At 37.1% G+C, this 19659-nt stretch overlaps 1 protein-coding gene across 11 annotated transcripts in view; it reads right to left on the bottom strand.

Annotated features, from left to right (window-relative positions):
* CTNND2 (catenin delta 2) overlaps positions 1-19659 on the bottom strand; it is a 937699-nt gene that overhangs the window by 422119 nt on the left and 495921 nt on the right. For 7 of the 11 annotated variants that reach the window (XM_039468167.2, XM_039468169.2, XM_074387220.1 and 4 more), the window contains 3 exons: positions 19590-19624; positions 19124-19240; positions 1991-2163 (listed from right to left, as the gene is read on the bottom strand). In XM_039468167.2, coding sequence (XP_039324101.1) covers positions 1991-2163; positions 19124-19240; positions 19590-19624 — 325 coding nt within the window. The remainder of the gene's footprint in view (positions 1-1990; positions 2164-19123; positions 19241-19589; positions 19625-19659) is intronic. The other 4 variants (XM_039468187.2, XM_039468194.2, XM_074387242.1 and 1 more) reach the window with 1 other exon arrangement.

Below are 19659 nucleotides of genomic sequence, written 5' to 3'. Positions count from 1 at the left end.
CCTTGAAGGAATAAGATTTAACACAGATAAGACTTGTGAAAAGAAGGAATCACACACTTTGGAAAACCACTCAAATAGAAGGATGTGAACAATAGTGTCATTATTGGAATGGAATGCAGCCTCCCTTCTCTCAAGGGTATAGCACTAAAAGCAGAGTGAAAATGCTGGCTCATTTGTTGAACATTTCTCTGACATTACATTGAAGCCACAGGCCCTACGGAATATTCAATAAGCATGGCTTTCATACTTCAGCACACAGATGAAGCAAATCATGGTACCAGTATCTACCACCGAGCTAAATAAATGAGAGTTCAGATATTCCACAATGGCTTCCCTTCTGTTAGTGAGTGAATTAGAACATTTCAAGTCCTGGTTTGAATATTCATACCTGTGCATCCTACCCACTACCAGGTAAGTGAGTCTACCAGTAACCTTTGCCCAAGCCTAAGTTTTATCTTTGAACATTTACATTTATCGATGTCTTCAAACTATAACTCTGATGACTTCAAATATAGAGCTTTGATGATTTTATAACTTAATAACCTTTCTGATTAAACTTTAAAGCAATGTGGAGTGTGGGTGGAAGGACAGGCCCTTCATCTCAGTGAAATGTTTGATCAGTTCCTCTTACCCACATCCCTATCATTCAGCATTGTGAGAAGGCAAAACTCAGAAAGCCACTGATGAACATGAATGTTACTGGAAGAAGGTAATTGTATTTTCAAAATGGTTTCTGGCATAATCATTTAACTTTAGTTGTGGAAATCCAAATAAACTTCCAGTTCCTGCTTCAATAATGTTAATGTCACATAAATGGGCACACAGTAGTGCCCGTAACGTACCAGGCTGTTCTAACCCTCTTTGCCTCTCACCTCTGCATTCATTTCTTGAGGACATGTGGCCCGCCAGGCGCTACTGATATGAAGATGAAAAAAGCCCTGCCCTCAAGTAGCTTTCAGTTTAGTTAGAGAGACGCATGGATGGATAGCATCAATGCACTGGTGAAACAGACGGGCTCAGGGGTTACAGAGCCAGTGGTGCATAGTGAACATTTCAGAGCAAGGGTTCCTGGAAGAGACAGCATTCAGTAAGTGCATAAGGGCTGAAACTAACTTTTTCAGCTGAAAATGTGGTGTGGGGCTTGCAGTTCTTCATTCCAGAATCAAAAGCACAGAGGTTAAAAGGACTCATGTTGCTGAAAAGAAGCTTAAAACAAGACAGCCTTCCAATAAATTAACTCTGGTGGGATGATCCAATATGTCTTGTATCTCAAAATTATAAAAGCCAAAATACTTGTGTGCTCTCTCTCCTTCCTTTATATATAATAACATTTACATCTTTCTTGAAAAAAAAAATCACTTCCAGATTGGTAGCTGCTTCTTTTTACAAAGAGTTGGTTTTAACTGCAGCTAATGCCTTTGTGCAGTGAAACTATAAGATCAAGCATATGCCTTAAATAAACAATCGAAGGCACATTTAAAAATCAGACCTTACAAAATATAACTGTGCCTAAACTCATCACAATTATTTTCCAAACAGTTCTGTTTACCCGATTACACACTTATACTATGTTTCTTAATATTAAAATCAAAAGCCCTAAAGAACAATCCCATGCTTTTTTTAGGAGACAAAATACTCAGTATTTTTTCTGAGTACACTCACAAACTCAGAATATGTGCCATATTTATATCACATATAGACCCAGAAAGAGTAACTAGACTCACATTGACATAGTCACACAGAGAAACATATACAAGATAGGTATAGCGTGAACAACACACAGGTATTTCTAAAGGAAATGTTTGGAATTCAGCATGACTCCATAATCATCTATTATTTCTTTCCTTCGTTCACAGCACCAAAGGGCATCTTCCCTCAAGTTGAGGGACACACCTAGGAAAAGGCAGGCTGGATCTCCACATCCCCTGCAGGCCCGTTCCCCACCTGTCCCCTTGGAGGCCACTGATACCACACAGCACTGGGTACCTACCTGGCTGAAGCTCTGGCCTGCAGCTCGGGCTTGTGTGCCTCGGGCCGGGAGCTGTGAAGGGGTGGTTTCCCCCAGGGCCAGGGTCTGGTTGCTATGGTAGCTGGCCGGATACTGGAAAGACCCTTCAGGTTTGGAATTGAGCTGAAGTGCACTCTGGGAGAGCAGGCTGGGCCCTGCATTGAAAGTCATTTAGAGCAGTCAGTGACAGTCTCAGTGAAGCAGAAATGACATGTATTATTTATTGAGAGTAGCCTAGAATTATCACATGCACATGATTCCAGCCATCCACGCTTAAAATTCTGAGAACTAAAATGACCATATAATTCAACTCCAGCTCTTAAATGAGGTGGTTTTTTTTTTTGGTGGTGGTGGTTTAAAAGTTCTCAAAGGAGTGGATTTTTCAAATGATCTCATCCTGTCCTACATAGAGACATTTCTTATGAGACAAATTTGTTAATCAAGTAGTTATTTTGGGATCAGACAGTATCAGAAACATGTGAAATAATGTAAAAGTCTACTTTCTGGTACCTGTTAATTTTGCTAACATAATTGTATCTCCTACTTAATGATCGAGATGCTAAAACACTCAAAACCTTCCAATCACTGACAAATTCTATTGTATAAATAGTGATGTAATACCTCAGTGCCTGAAGGGTAGACAGTGTTTAAAATATTAATAGCTCTTTGTACAGTGTGGAATTCACTGTCGTCTCACATAATCTCCAATGACTAGTTACCTTTACCAACACAGCAATGCACAGTAGGGGAACAAAGACAAGACACAGCATTTAATTGGTACCATGAATGTAGCTGATATTACAAGGGATGAAGAATCAGGTTCTGGTCTTATTTACTTATACGCTGCATATGAAATTGTGTTTTGTTTTCTTATATTCTATTTAGATGAGCTCCTTGCAAACATTTTCCCATTTCTTTTTAAAGCAAATTTTATTTGATCAAATTTAATACTGTCTTTGCGGATCAAATAAGTATGGAGGAGACTGAATGTGCTTGGTGCTTTCCCATTGTGTGTGTTTGAGAGGGGACTCAGACAAGAAGAGTGTGTCAGTGGTAACAACATGGCAGTACAAGTTTTCTCCCGTCTCTTTGCACCATAGAACAAAGTCACCTTTCAGTGGAGTGTAAAAGTACACATATAGAACATACAGACTGTAGCATAACCATGAAATCATTCTGGATCCTCCTCTGTGGCCGTTTTAGACAATAGTATCCCTTCTCATAAGTATGACCAAATTACAAGTTCCTTATTTTTTTTATTTTTAAGAATGGAACAAGACTTTATATTTCAAATGAGACACTAGAGGTAACATGATGTGAACCACCTGTGCATCAAAATAATGCATCTTCTTTTAAGTAACATTGGTTCATAAAATCTTTGGCACTTAAAGCTCCCCATTCCCTCTGATTTTCTGATGGAAATTTGAAACAACATGAAGATATTTTTTTGTCAGTATTTGAAACAACATGAAGATAAATTTTCATCAATATTTCATATTGAATAATATGCCAATTAGCTAGTACAATTATTTTGGAATCTATGCAGTTTCTGGAAAAAAAGGGTGAGCAAGGAAATAAAAGTGTCTTCATCCAGCCACAACTTCACCATAAAGGGCGTAACAAAAGGACGGTCACATTCCCTTTACTTCTTTTGTGTTTGATCAAGTCTTGCTTTGTCACCCAGGCTGGAGTGCAGTAGCACAGTCTAGGCTCACTGCAACCTCCGCCTCCAGGGTTCAAGCGATTCTCCTGCCTCAGCCTCCTGAGTAGCTGGGATTATAGGCGTGCACCACCATGTCCAGCTGATTTTTGTATTTTTAGTAGAGACGGGGTTTAACCATGTTGGCCAGGCTGGTCTCAAACCCCTGATCTTGTGATCTGCTTGCCTCAGCATCCCAAAGTTCTGGGATTACAGATGTGAGCCACCATGTCCAGCCTCTTTACTTTTAATTTAGAAAACCCAGTCCTGAGAAAACAGTATGTACCAGATGGTAAAGTTTCCAATAGAATGGAAAAAAATCATTTATTCCATCCTGATGGTATTACAGGACTAATCACTGAATATAAGGAAGTCTCTGAGGGGAGATACATTTAGAGTTTTATTCTGGGTGTCAGTAACATATTGTCTCCATCACTGCTAGGGGAGCTGCCAAGAGACTAACAGTAAAGTGGAGGAGAAGAAGGTGGGCACTGGGAAGACAGTGACAACTGTGGCTAAGGGATTTACCCGTGGTCCCTCCGGAAGGTCACAGCTGAATGGTAGGAGTGAGTTATAGTGGAAAAGCAAAGGCACTTTCGGTTCGGCGGTCGCCATGGTGGGTGGGCGGGAGGGCTGCCCACAAAGGCTTTCTTAGCTCTTTCTTTTTTGTACAGTCTACCTGGGCACAATGGTTTGCAGTGGCCACACTCTCCTCCCGCCTTGAGATAGTAATGCATCTCAAGGGCAAGGAACGCTAAAGCAGATACAATAACAGTGCACAGATGCTTGGAAATATCAACAGAATGACATAAATAAAATAAACACAATATTTACTTTCATGTAAGTCATTTAGCATTATCTTAAAACAGATAGTTGCATATTCTCATTATTTGTCCTTAAAAGAGATTGTGGGAATTGCTTTGACGAACTTTTTTTAGTATGTAGTTAGCAAGTTAAGTAACTTTGTATATTCTGAATACACTCATATGACTATCTCCAGAAACCTACAAATGCTGTCTGTATAGGATCTTCTAATGACAATGTAAAGTCCCTTTCCAAAAGAATTTCAATTAAAAATATGGTTTACTTGCTCCCAGAATATATATGATAGAATAATGAAATCTATTCATCTTTTATAGAATTAGTTGTGTATTTGATCAGTACTCAATGAAAGCTAACCAAGATTTTCAATCTCATTATTCATACATATGAAGCACTGAAACCTGGATGTACTCTGACAAAATAATTGCAACAATGAGCAATGTATCAGAATGTTAGGACACTGATATATCACCTGGCAAAGAAAGAACTGTCAGGACAATAGCCAAAACCGTGCAGGCATTTTGGAATGATCCTTTTCCATTGCTCACTAGGTTTTAAATCAGTGTCATTTAGGCATTCCAACTTTAGAGAGCATAGACATATGAATATATGAAACAGGTTAAAATTTTAGGACAATTCTTAATTACTTTACAATGAAAGTACAATTTGCATGCAACTAACTTTCGATTAGCTTTACTGTGCATTGAGGCAGAAAATACAAATTTGCCGAGGATTTAAGAAGCATTTATAGTTTTGGGCTTTAAATTATGACTTTTTTGTCCAGAACTTTTGACTTTTTATCAAGCCTTCCTTGGACTAGAGGTAAAACGAGGCTGCAGTCCTGAACCTATGGAAGATATGACCTGAAGGATGGGAAGTAATACGGGAAGAAATGGTAGAGGAAGAGAAAGGCTGGGCCCAGGGAAACAAGATATTGTCTTTCGTGAAATGATTTCCAGACGATATCGAAACTGTGAGCAGCGGTGGATCATCATGTCCTTCTTGGCCACAGAAAGCAGAAGCCATGCTCCAGGTTGCCTTCAAGACACTGTCCTGACGGGTCACAGCGGCTTCTTTGACCATTCCGTCCCTTCTCCATGATGTGTCAGTCTTCAGAACTGAGCCCAAGGGTTTTCTCAAAATGAATCACCCCTGTGAGCCAGGAAGAGGAGGTGAAACCATTTCCTGATAAATTGATAATGCTTATGACAGTTTTCTGTCTTTGTTCTGAACAAAACCCACTAGTCTTAACTGGATAGAGAGAAGAAATTCCAAGGGAACTACAAAGTTGATCCCATGAATCCTAGGAAGATACATGAAGCAAGGATCTTGAGTATAACACCAATGTCTCAATATGTTTTCGCAAATATGAGTGAGTTAGAGACTACACAGCAACCTGTGGAAAAAAACTGTGTGATCTTCATTTTTCCTAGAAGTACAAGCAGAGGCAGAGAGTGGTTACATTGTCAGCCAGTGTCACACACATGGTAATGTGAAGAAGGGGCATGGACCTTTATCTTTTGTCTCCAAGTCCAAAAGTTGTTGTTGTTTAACATCAAAGCACTGTCTCTTTAAGTCATATATACATCAGCAGTTTAAGATCGAAAAAGTCCTGTGTCAACATAAATCCACTTGTTTGCAGGAGAAATCTTCATGCCTCAGATTTTGGTACTTCTCCAGTGAACTGCTGCTTATAGATTCCAGGTGCTGGTTAGAGGAAACTCACTGTCCATTACCAGTGGGACAAAATCAATCTCAGAAGACGCAGAGGTTGAAATATTAATTTTCTGCATTAAATTCAGACCCACTTATAGGTCATATCAACACAGACACTATATAACACAGACACAAAATAGCCAGCTTCTTCTGATCAGATTAGCTGAGTATTTGCGAGTTTCCATGATTATGTGCATTTGTTCTGTTTGCACAGTTTTGAAGAGGCTTTATCTGGAATTGCTAATATTTTCCTGCTTTAGCTGAACATCTGCCTCAGAATATAGGAGATCTTCAATTAAAGTATATACTTTGTAATAATAAATAAGAGGACATAGGTCTACAATGTGGCATTCCCAAGTTATTCTATGAGTCACAACCACACTAATGGAGTATCTGAATGTGTGCTGAAAAAAATCGGAGACTGGATATCAGCAGACCTGGGCTCTAGCCCATCTTCATATTTATACTACCATAGATGATGTGACAAAGATGATAATGACAGTGACAGTAATGACCAGTTAACCTTTTCTGAGTACTTATGAAGTTCCAAGGACTGTCCTGAGCAGTTTCCATCTACTAACTCATTGAATTTTAATGACATCTAAGCGAGGAAGGTACAACCACTCCCATGGATGTTGAGGGAACGGAGGGATCCATTAACCTCACAGCTACTGGTGGGCCTGGGGTTGGCTTCAGAGTGTATTTGTAACCACACTGCATGATTTTGTCTCTACAAATTTGAATCTTTCCAAATGTGAACATTTAATGAGATCATGGAAGTGCACATGCTTGGAAAAATTAAAACTGCTACAGGAATATCAGTTATTATTATTATGTGATTATCTAATTGTATACCCGCATGGTTGGACAATAATAAAACTTATTGCAGGACTGTCCCACACATCACTCATGTTTTCTTTCAACAACCTGCCAGCTTTCATCTTACAAACAAGACATACAAGGCATAGCTCATTCAAATGACCTGAATGCAATAAAACAACAAAACTAACAACAAAACTAGTGCCAGAGTAAAGAGATGAGAAATTAAAGTCTTTCGGCACTTAGAGACAGTTCTCTGTTTCCTTAGCCTGAAATTCTTTTCTTCATCAACCTCAAAACTCATTCTCAAACTTAAAGTGCTACTTAAATGTCACCTCCTCCAAGCAGCCTGCCCTGGTGATGCCTGATTGCACAGGGAAAATGAACCCCGCACCCATCATGCTATCTTATCACTCTGAAGATAACAGACTCAGAAATTTTCATTATTTAACAGACAAATGTGCAGTGTTAACAACAGGATCTTGGGAAGGAGGAATGAAAGAAAGCAGGGATTCTAGACATGTAAGGTGATGTCAGCAGGATGTCATTGAGACGCCAGGGGGGATAGCAACCAGGAGTCTCTCCCAGTACAGGAAAAGGAAATCAGCAGTATTTGAGGACATTTTCACTGGAGAAGGTGCAGCATTGGGTATGGAGAGAAAGGTGCACATTTAAGAGAGATTTTCAAAGAAAACATCATCAGAACTAATGACTAAGGGAATACGAAGTGAAGGAGAGTCAAAAATGACTCAACCACTTCACCCAATCGCCGGAAGGACAATGCCACCCACACTGCACTGGGTGGGTGGGAGTTTCCCAGAGCACAGAGTAAGTTCTTCCCAGCAATCCGTCAGGCAGCATGGCACTGGCATATCCATGGGCACATATGTGTCTACAGTGTGAGGTGATTGATTGGGAGGCACTAATTCTGGTCCATTTCAGCTGAGCATCAGTCCGAGAACGCGACAAATACTAAATAAATGAGTATGGAAAAACAGCAACTCCTTTCCTACTGTATTCCTAAGGGAAGGACTGGCAGAAGACATGTGTGTTAGGGACTGAATGACTGGGGAGAAATAAGCCCAGAAATACATTTTTCAGTTGCAGAGTTTGAGGAGATAGTGGGAATTTGTATAGCTAGGAACGGAATCTGGGCTTGATTTTAATACTGGTTCAAGCAGAACCCGAAAACCAATCTCTTTGGGTTCTAAATAATTTCCAAGATCACATTTTGATTATATGTACATATAATTTTAAAACAGTGGCATGGCTGTCAAAGTCATCAGTAGTAGAAGATGAAGCTACAAAAAGATGACAAGGTCTCTAAGGGGTAGAACTGATCAATTTAATTCCAAAGAATTATTTTGCCATTAACAAAAAAATGTACTCAATGAAAAGTGAATAGAACTAAGCAATAGCTTGAAGAGGAACTCAAAGAATGTTTTGTGAGGCTTAATTCAGATTAAGCAAAAGAATAATAAACACATACATTGAAATGGGTAAGTTCAAGACTGGACACCTCACAGTGGATGCTTTGTTTAAATTGTTGATTTTCAGAAAGTGTAGAAATATTCTTTATTTATTCTTAGGCTAAATGGATTATTTCAAAATGATTTAAAATACATTTTTATGTTGCTCATGAAAAATAATCATACCATATCTAATAGGGTATTATCATTCATTTCCACCCTCTTGCTACTAAATCTTTGTGGAAGATTAAGAACAATTTGAAGGAGAAGTATTATTTTAATTTAAATAACAGTGAATTCTTAGATCAACATCAAATAAAGGGAAAATATTTTAATAGAAAATATTAAGTAAGAATAAAGGAAACAGATGGTAGAATTTATGTACAGAAGGGTTATGGGCAATGACAAAATCAATGAGAAAATTGTTGATTATTTCTAAAATTATCGAACTGCTTTAAATAAGATCAAAGCACTTTGGTCAGACTTGACTCTGCAGAATAAAAATATTCTGTTTAACCTTCATTAATAATGATTTCATTTTTCATTTGTAGCAGCAGTTTCTCCTTTATGGGTTCCGGCAGAACTTGCCAATTTACACATTTACTTAGAATAAGTGGTAGCTACTGGTGATAAAGTGGTTGTTTTCTCCTGATGTTCATTAGTAACTTATAAAGCTCATTTGGAGGAGTTTCTCGGAGGAGGTTCCTTAAAAATAGTGGTTCAGCGCATCAACCATTCCAAAAATTAACTGAGAGAAAAAGCCCATGGGGCTTGTTATGCAAGACAGCTTCAGAGTTGATGTGCTTGTTCTATGGGCAGGTATGTTTTTAAATTTCATTTCTAAGCCTCTGTCTCCAGAATATCTATTTCATCTGGGCAGTTGGTTTCAATGTGTAATGCTTTACATGAAAATTAAAATGTTAATGGTCCCAGGAGTACAGAAGTACCCATTTCGTTTTTAAACTGATTCAGGCTTAACCGGTGTTCTTGGCTTAATTAGTATGCTTTTCCAAGTTTGACTACTGCGGATGGATACATCTCAGATTGCGCAAGTGTTCACACTACATAGTAAGTCACTCAACTTCTTTTCTTTTTTTTTTTTTAATTTTATTTTACTTTACATTCTGGGATACATGTGCAGAATGTACAGATTTGTTACATAGGTATACATGTGCCATGGTGGTTTCTGGAATCCATCGACCCGTCATGTAGGGTTTAAATCCTACATGTATTATGTATGTGTCCTAATGTTCTCCATCCCCTTTCCTCCCACCCCACAATGGGCCCCAGTGTGTGATGTTCCCTTCCCTGTGTCCATGTGTTCTCATTGTTCAACTCCTACTTATGAGTAAGAACATTCGGTATTTGGTTTTCTGTTCCTGTGAGAAGTTTGCTGAGAATGATGGTTGCCAGCTTCATCCACGTCCCTAAAAAGGACATGAACTCATTCTTTTCTATGGCTGCAAGGTCACTCAGTTTCTTTACAATGGTGCAAAATGGAAGACATGAACAAACTGACATTTATCATAAAAATAATTTTCAAATGTATACTATAGCTTGGAATGTATACCAAAATAATTTTATCATGGATGAGATTGCACATGATACTGTAATTTTCATCCCTCACTCCAATTCTCAACTATTACCATACAAAGTTTTGTCTTTAGATTATTTGTCATTAATGTAGCACCAGGAAAAGAAAAACATTATATATTTCTTCATAAATAGTCTAAGGATCTGATATATTCCTATTTCTCACTATCAATACTTGTGAAAAGAAGTAAAACATTAATACAAGTCAGTTTTGAAGAAATTAAAATTTAAAAGGGAAATTCAGAAAACACTACAATTTGTGAATGGGAACCTAGGAGTTTAAAGAACCAGGTTTTGATTTGCCACACATCACACATGTTCCCCTGTGATCTGCATGGCTTCCTAGTGCATTTCGTTCAGGTCTCTGATTCAGGATCTTCTCACAAGAGAGGATTTCTTGGCTTTCAATCATTGTTTATCCTAGTAGTCCTCAGAACTCTTGGTCTCTTAACCCTCAGAATTATAGAGGACTCCAAAGAGCTTTATTTTATCTGGGTTATATATAATGCTAGTCACTTGAAATGTTTCTAATACAAGAATATGTAGCACATGTTCCCGGAGCCGTCAGGGACATGATGCTGTCACATGCCATGCAGTCTCTGGAAATCTTCACCAACATTCATGTGAGAAAAAGCATGGGAAAGCAAGTATCTCTTAGTATTATTATGAAAACCTTTTGACTTTGAAAGTCCCCATCACGGGCCATGAAGAGCCTAGAATTCCCAAGTATATCTTGAGAAAAGCTGCTCTACTCTACTGCTGACCTGGCTTTGTCCTTCTGCAAAGCCGTTATTGATCTGACCCTTCAGTATTGAAAAGGTTGGTTTTGGCCTTTTCTGGGTAGAATATAAATGCCACAAGGACAGAGATCCTTTGTTTCAGCCATTAATAAGTGCTTAAGACATATATTTAACAAAATAAATGACTGGAACATCTACCTGTGCCTACAGTGATATAATAAAAACCTGTACACTAAGAGTGATTACATCAGTTACTGTTCAAGTGCTTTATTGTTTGATCACTATCAGTGTTTTTTTTTTTTTTTTTTTTTTTTTTTTTTTTTTTTTTTTTTTTTTTTTTGAGACAGAGTGGCTCTATTGCCCAAACTGCTGAAGTGCAGTGGCACAAGCTTGGCTCACTGCAGTCTACACTTCCCAGATTCAAGTGATTCTCCTGCCTCAGCCTCCCAAGCAGCTGGGATTACAGGCATGTCCCACCACACCCAGCTAATTTTTTGTAGAGAAGGAGTTTTGCCATGTTGGCCAGGCTGGTCTGGAACTACTGACCTCAACTGATCTGCCCACCTTGGCCTCCCGAAGTGCTGGGACTGCAGTTATGAGCCACTGTACCTGGCCAGTATTCATATGTTTTAGCTTTTCGGAGACTTCCTCAAGACATCTTCATAATGTGTTAACCGGGAGAGTCCTCTCCTTCCACTGCCTTGTTGGGAAAAATGTCTGCTTATTCTAAGGCTTTCTCATTGGGGGTGGCAGGCTCTTTGCCTTTTCTCATACCTGTGGCAGCTCTGGCAGTTCTGACACTGTCCTCACTTCCCCCAGGTTTCATCTAATCCTCGTATTTATGTTCTGGGCATCTACAATGCCTTGACAATTTCAAGACCAGGAAATTCCCACCAGGTTCTACACACATTGTGCTTCATCCCAGAAGATCCTGATAACTCAAGTGGGAATGATAGCTTTAACGAGAAAATTGCATTGTTTTCTTTATTAAGTGTATGGTTAAAGAGCTCTTCTTATTTGATGCCTTTGCCTATTCCTTAAATTCTTAGGTTTGCCTCTGAGCTGGCGACCTTGTTAGAGAAGGTATAACACGCTTCTTAAATGTCTACATGATAGAAGGAAATCTAAGTGAAATCAAAGAAAAAGAAATTAGGCCAGGCACAGTGGCTCATGCCTTTAATCCCACCTACTCAGGAGGCTGAGGCAGGAGAATCACTTATAAAACCCAGAAGACAGAGGTTGCAGTGAGATGAGATTGTGCCACTGCACTCCAGTATCAGCGCCAGAGCAGGACTCTGTCTCAAAAAAAGAAATTAAACACTTAAACACTAGCTGAGAAACAGGTAGGCATACCTTCTAGAAGGGAGGACTATTCTAGCTTCCTAAAGGGTTTTATTATTCCCTGTGGGCCACCTGTGTGTTTTCCCTCAGCTTTTGCCCTTACCTTCCATTTTTGCCACTGCTAACCTCCCATTAGTCTCATACACCCAAGGTAGGGAGAAAGTGAGTGTAAGTGAATTTGGAAAGGAAAGGCAGCACCAGCCCACTTTAGACCTGGACACCATGACAAGCCTCTGGAAAGAACAGTCTTGTTTGTATTTTAAAAACGTGGACCAAAGAGCATATGATCAAGTGACTTCATAGGGAATGAACAATTAGGATAGCTCAACTGACTCAAATAGACACATTTCCAGGATGTGGGGTCCCTAAGGCCAGGTGATGGTCCTTGGGTACCTCTAGGGTAAGGGAGGTTTTCCATCCTGTTGGGTCTATCTGACGACATGGTTTCCACAATCATAGAAAGCAAAACAGAATGCAGCCCTTTTTCCCTGGCCGTGATTTTTAATTTTTGAGCCAATTTGATTAATGGATTCCAAACGGATTTTACCATTTTGATGACTATAATTTTCATGAAAAATTTATTCTCCTACGATCACTTCTGCATTTTTTGGTGTCATGCTTACCAGAAATTATGAAAACATTCACTTCACAAGGATGCTTCTCCTTTTATTATTATTATCAAATGAGAACATATGGAATTAGGTTTCATAGCCTTTGAGTAACCTGATCTCTCAAACATCTCTTGTGAATTAAGTACATTCACAGTAATTGAAATAAAATAAGACTGTAAGTCAACAATGAATAATACATTCACCTCTGTTAAACTATGTATGATTATTCTAGTTTGATTTTACCTGCTTAGGATGGTAACATACATGATTGATTCCTGAGTTTTAAAAATATATTTGGATTTGAAAACTCGAATAATATGTACCTTTTTTTTTTTTTTTTTTTTTTTTTTTTTGAGACACAGTTTCACTCTTGGTACCCAGGCTGGAGAACAATGGCGCCATCTCGGCTCACTGCAACCTCCACCTCCCGGGTTCAGGCAATTGCCCTGCCTCAGTCTCCTGCGTAGCTGGGATTACAGGCACATGCCACCATGCCCAGCTAACTTTTTTGTATTTTTAGTAGAGATGGGGTTTCACCATGTTGACCAGGATGGTGTCGATCTCTTGAACTTGTGATCCACCCGCCTCGGCCTCCCAAAGTGAATATGTACTTTTTTTTTTTTTTTTTTTTTTTTTTTTTTTTTTTTTACCATAACACTCAGAATATATTAGTTCTTAAGATTTTCTTCCTATTGAATAATGGAATTTTCTAAACTATGACAGAATTTCAATTCATTAATATGCTACAGAAAGAAATAATTACTATTGCAAGATACGATATTTAAACAAATTAACAATCTGTGGTTAAACATATGCATTATTTTTTTCCAGGTTGTCCTTACTATTTCTTATTTTGACTGACAACATTTTTGTGAATCACTGGCTAAGACATTATATTTCTGAGTTTATATCTAAAAGGAAGCATAGATTAAATAAAGTACTTGGTCCAAGGCAGTTCAAGTCACATTATACATTATGTAGAAAGCTAATGCCCCAAGCTTCTGTTGGTAAATTATTTTTTGTTGTTTTGTTTTGTTCCACTGAAGCAATAGCAATCTCCGAAGCATTTCTCCTAGTGACTCAGTGACACGTATTTGTTAAAATTGAAATTACACAGCCAGTAGTCACAAAAAGAGGCAGGGTGGCAAAGATTGTGGACAGGATTTACCAAGTGTTTCAGATAGCACTTTTAAAACCATACAAAGTGTTAGAAACCAATGGTAACTGTAAGACAATAAAATCCTCAGAGTAGAGTAGTTACTGCTTGCCTTAAGGTCAAGAAGACCAGTATTATGATTCAAATTTTATTTTAATCAGACCTTTGAAAAATAGCAAAAAGCTTTAAATACAACAAATTAAGAACTATGCCCGTATGGGGTGAGACTGCTTTCCATTTTAGAACTTTTCCTTACTGAGTTTAGACAGTATTTAGCCTTGTTTTAGTCTCTTTTGAGTGAGGATTAAGAGACTGGTTCTCAAGGGCAGGGTGCCAGGTCCAATTTAGCATTAGCTGGTTCATAGCTGATGAATCCATTGATTGAATAATCACTAACTGGCAGAATCTGATGGGCTTTTCCTAATTAGATGAAATCTGTCAACATGCCACTCCGTACTCTGTATCTATTTGCTATGTTTCTACATTGGAGAGATACGTATCGTACACTGTTATTCTATTGAGGAGAATGCTGTGCTGAAATTGCTGTACAGTTTTTTTTATTCTTTGTTTAATTTTATTATTTTAAAAAATACATTTAATTGCACTTTAGGTTCTGGGGTACATGTGAAGAACATGCAGGAGTGTTGCATAGGTACATACATGGCATTGTGATTTGCTGCCTCCATCCCCATCACCTATATCTGGCATTTCTCCCCATGTTTTCCCTCCCCAACTTCCTACCCCCCCACTTTCCCTCCCCTAGTTGCCCCCAAAAGACCCCTGTGTGTGATGCCCCTCTCCCTGTGTCCATGTGTTCTCATTGTTCAACACCCGCCTATGAGTGAGAACATGCGGTGTTTGATTTTCTGTTCTTGTGTCAGTTTGCTGAGAATGACCACTTCCAGGTTCATCTAGGTCCCTACAAAAGACAAAAACTGATCATTTTTTATGGCTGCACAGTATTCCATGGTGTATATGTGCCACATTTTCCCTGTCCAGTCTATCATCGATGGGCATTTGGGTTGGTTCCAGTTCTTTGCTATTGTAAACAGTGCCACAATGAACATATGTGTGCATGTGTCTTTATAATAAAACAATTTATAATCCTTTGGATATGTACCCAGTAACGGGATTGCTGGGTCCAATGGAATTTCTATCTCCAGGTCCTTGAGGAATCGTCATACTGTCTTCTAAAATGGTTGAATTAATTTGCACTCCCACCAACAGTGTAAACATGTTCCTGTTTCTCCACATCCTCTCCAGCATCTATTATCTCCAGATTTTTTAATGCTCTCCCTTCTAACTGGTATAAGATGGTATCTCAATGTGGTTTTGATTTGCATTTCTCTAATGACGAATGATGATGAGCATTTTTTCATATGTTTTTTTTGGCCTCATATATCCCTTCTTTTGAAAAGTGTCTGTTCATATCCTTTGCCCACTTTTGAATGGGTTTGTTTTTTTCTTGTAAATCTGTTTTAGTTCTTTGCAGATTCTTGCTATTAGCCCTTTGTCAGATGGGTAGATTGCAAAAATTTTTTTCCCATTCTGTTGGTTGCCAATTCACTCTAATGATTGTTTCTTTTGCTGTACAGAAGCTCTGGAGTTTAATTAGATCCCATTTGTCTATTTTGGCTTTTGTTGCCAATGCTTTTGGTGTTTTAGTCATGAAGTCCTTGCCTATGCCTATGTCCTGAATGGTTTTGCCTAGGTTTTCTTCTAGGGTTTTTATGGTGTTAGGTCTTATGTTTAAGTCTTTAGTCCATATGGAGTTAATTTTAGTGTACGGTGTCAGGAAGGGGTCCAGTTTCTGCTTTCTGCACATGGCTAGCCAGTTTACTTATTCTTTGCTACTCCTCTGCACATACTAGGATGTCTTGTATTTTGGCTTCTGGTTAGGTTTGGCTAATGAGAGGCAGAAGAAGGAGATCATGGGCAGGAGGAAAAAGAGATGAGGACACTGATTCCCTCCTTGCTTCCAGTCTCTGCTGGAATTAGTTCCTTGGTTTCCCTTAGGGTCTAAGGGTGGTAAGGGCTTCTGTCTTCTGCTGCCTGAATATCTCAATATGCACTGTTTGTTTTCTTCATCCTGCCCCGTTCTTCATAAATAGTCCCTTACTTAAATTCTGTTCAGTTAAACTCTTTCAAATAGAATGCACATCTCATCTGGAACCTAACTAATATATACACATATAGCAATTTAGACTTTTATTTTATCATCTTCTGAACACTTAAAATTAGCAGTATTGATCCCCAAAATGATAGTTGTTATCTACCCAATATATTAAAATTATTTTCCCAAATTCTACTCAGTTACTTCAGTCTCAAGGTGACGCTGAAGATGTTTAGGGCAAATAGTTCTTAAGAATAATACTATTCTTTATGTGACTGTGGTTCAGAATCCTTTGGCATACAACTTTTGAATGGCACTTTTATCACCTGTTTCTTTTTTGTTTTGTGTCTTTTCCTTTCTTCAAAGCAAGATGCCAGAACTTTCAAAAGAAATAACTAAAATCTTGGAGTCTTCAATAAGATAATTCAGTACATGACAATAGAAAGTGACTAATCTTTCTTAAAAAATAGACATTTGGCAGTTGCCAAATATATATGGAAAGACCATATTGGAGCATTTAACTTTCCTGTTATAAACTATTTGTAGGTAATTTTTAATACATATTGCAGGCAAACTAAAGGAACACTAAAACATTTTCTTTCCTGTTTCCTTTTGTGTAACAGAGTTTCTCAACTAAGAAAGCTCAATATTATTATTTGACTTACAGAAAAACATATATATTATCCAAAAAAATAATAGATTTCTCCCCTCTATTTATCTCTGCCAGCATTTATTTACCTTTGACTATTTCACTTTGTCTTACTTCTCTGTATTACTTTTATCATGTCCATCTTCCTAGTTTCTTGCTATTTACTTAGGTCTTTTAAAATTTTCTCCAAATTAAGTACAACATTCTTTATTTTGTTTTGTATTTTTAATAATGAAGTTAAGATGTCCTCTGAACGTGGTTTTTCCCCCCCATACTTCTCTGTTTTCACTAAAATATGTTCCTGTTTTATTTGCTTGGTAAATATTATGCAATTTTCTTTATAATTTCCATTTGATTCAGTAAATATCCAGAATTATGTTTCTTAGTTTTAATATTACTACATTTTGCTTACAGTTTTATTATTTACTTTTATTGTTGGCAGATTTTTATCCAAGGAAATGGCCCTCCATACTTCTTAATTTTTATTATTGCCTTCATCTTCCAGTGGCTGGTCAATTTTTGTAAATTTTCCTTGGACATATGTAAAAAACATATATTATCATACAATCAATAAAACCTCTAAAATTTATTTAATACATTGTTTTGTTAATTGGTTATTCTGTGGCTTTCCTTTCTGGCATTCTGTCTGATTCACATGCATTCAAATGTTCACAATACTATTTTTCATCAACTTCTTTTATTTTTAGTAACATTTGTTTTAATATTCATATGGTATGCTCTTTGGTGCATACATGCTCATTAGATTTTACTACGAGCTTAACACATCTTTATAAGACTGCTCACTATATAACTCCCATCTCTGGCCCTGCTAAGTGATTCTGTATTAAATTCCAATTTATCTCATGTTATTCTTCCAATCCCACTCTTTGCATTGATTATATTTGCTGGCACTACATTGACTATTCCTTTCATTTCAATGCTAATTTCATTAAATGTTATGAATAACTCATAACTACTTTATCTTTGTTTACTGTAAGTTTGAACTTTTATTCTTTTCGGAGAATTTAGCATGCTTATATGCAGCATTAGATTGATATACCTAAATTATCCCTTCTATTTTAATTTGTTTACTTTTTATTTAACTCATTGCTTTATTTTCTGTACTTCCCATTTATTAAAGATTACTCCTCCTAAACTCATAATCAAATATATTATTATATTTAAAAAATGAGATCTCCACTACTGTCTCCCTCTTCTCCTGCAAGACAGACTATTCTGTTGCTGCTTTTCTTACTCTCTAACCAGATGAGTGCATGTGTTTCAAATATTAATTAAATAAGTTTTAACTACAGCTATCCCTACAAGAGAAACATTTTTAATGACTATGAGTGAAAAGAGGTAACGATTATACATTTTTCAATACAGAATGCAGAGAAGATGGATAATACCAAACCAATCTTTCTTTAGTAATTTGAGAGGATGCATATGGGTATAAATATATCTGTTGTATACACAACAATGTTATCCTAAGAGTAATGGTATTACAAAGATTATAGACGAAATGAGCTAATCTGTAAATTAAATAGTTTTCAAGATCAGTATGCTATCTTATCCTTTTGTCTTTCTTTTACATGGTAAAGTTTAAAGGGTATTGGAGGAAATTTTATTTTTTCAATTAAGGAATAAAATGCTTCACTGGTTTTCGATGTATTACCAGGATAATACCTATTTTTATGATGAAATTTTTAGCCTTTTGTGGAATTTTATTAAAATAAGTGAAGAGAATTTTATGATTTATTTAAAGGAGGTTCATTTAAACTCCGAACACTTTTATTTATAAGCCTCAACCATTCTGGTTGAAAAATATGTCACTAAGTGGAGCAGAAGTGAACTTTAAATATTCTATGGAATTAATATAGCCAATGCAAGACAGTTAAATACAGAAAGGTGAGGATTCATTGCCCAGTACCTTAGCACAGTACTGAATAGTACTGACAGTACACCAATTTTTTTCCTATTTTGTCACATAATTGCTGCTTTTTACGATTTCTACCAACAGTGATTTATATGAGTAAAGTATTGATAGTTAACTTTAAGGCAGACATCATGTTGACTACAAAATATATGATGAGTTCATAAAATATGCTAGTATAGATATTGAAAAGGATATCAGAGAACTGAGAATCACCAGTGTGTCAGGTGTCAGCACAAAAACTACTGGCTTAAAAGAGTTTATACTCTAATGTGAATTGAGGTGGGATAATGTAGGAAGGGAATAGATGGGATGAGTGAAATGGATAAAACAAGCATAAAAATATCCTGAAATCCTCATTTGATATTGCTTATAATGCAATAATATTAGAAAAATAATGACATAATACTCCTATATTTTAACTGTGATCAAGCATAACCGCTATGTGACTTACTTTCACCTGCAGAATAATCCTGTGGGTCAAGTATTCCTGATTCCTGTAGTGACCTAATACAGGAGTCCACCAGCTCGAGACCTGTTGTAAGCTCATCTTCGATATCTTTTTGACCATCTGAAATAAAATATTTTAAAGTGATGAACAAACACATGATATATTATTATTAAATAGATTATCATTTAATCATAAAAAATATCATAGTACTTCTATGAAGTTTTCATTAGCTATCCCATTGTAATTCTTGATCAACCAGCATTAAAGCCAAGGTCAACAATTTCATGTACCCTTGAAGAGCCTCGTTACCACAGAATTGAAAGATTTAACTCCCAATAAATTGTGAGCTATCATTTAATTTTACTATCGGGACATTTTCCTATTACTTTTCTGAGTCTCATTTCAAAGTTCATAAGAAAACTCAACAGTAGAGATATGTATAACTCTTCATCAATAAGATAGACATTACCTTGTGACTGCCAGTGAAACTGCTCTTCTGCTGAACTGTAAAAAAGAGAATACACAGATATAATGCACTG

Source organism: Saimiri boliviensis, chromosome 1 (assembly GCF_048565385.1).
Source record: "Saimiri boliviensis isolate mSaiBol1 chromosome 1, mSaiBol1.pri, whole genome shotgun sequence".
Lineage (NCBI taxonomy): Eukaryota > Metazoa > Chordata > Mammalia > Primates > Cebidae > Saimiri > Saimiri boliviensis.
This window is presented reverse-complemented; position numbering and strand designations above follow the sequence as displayed.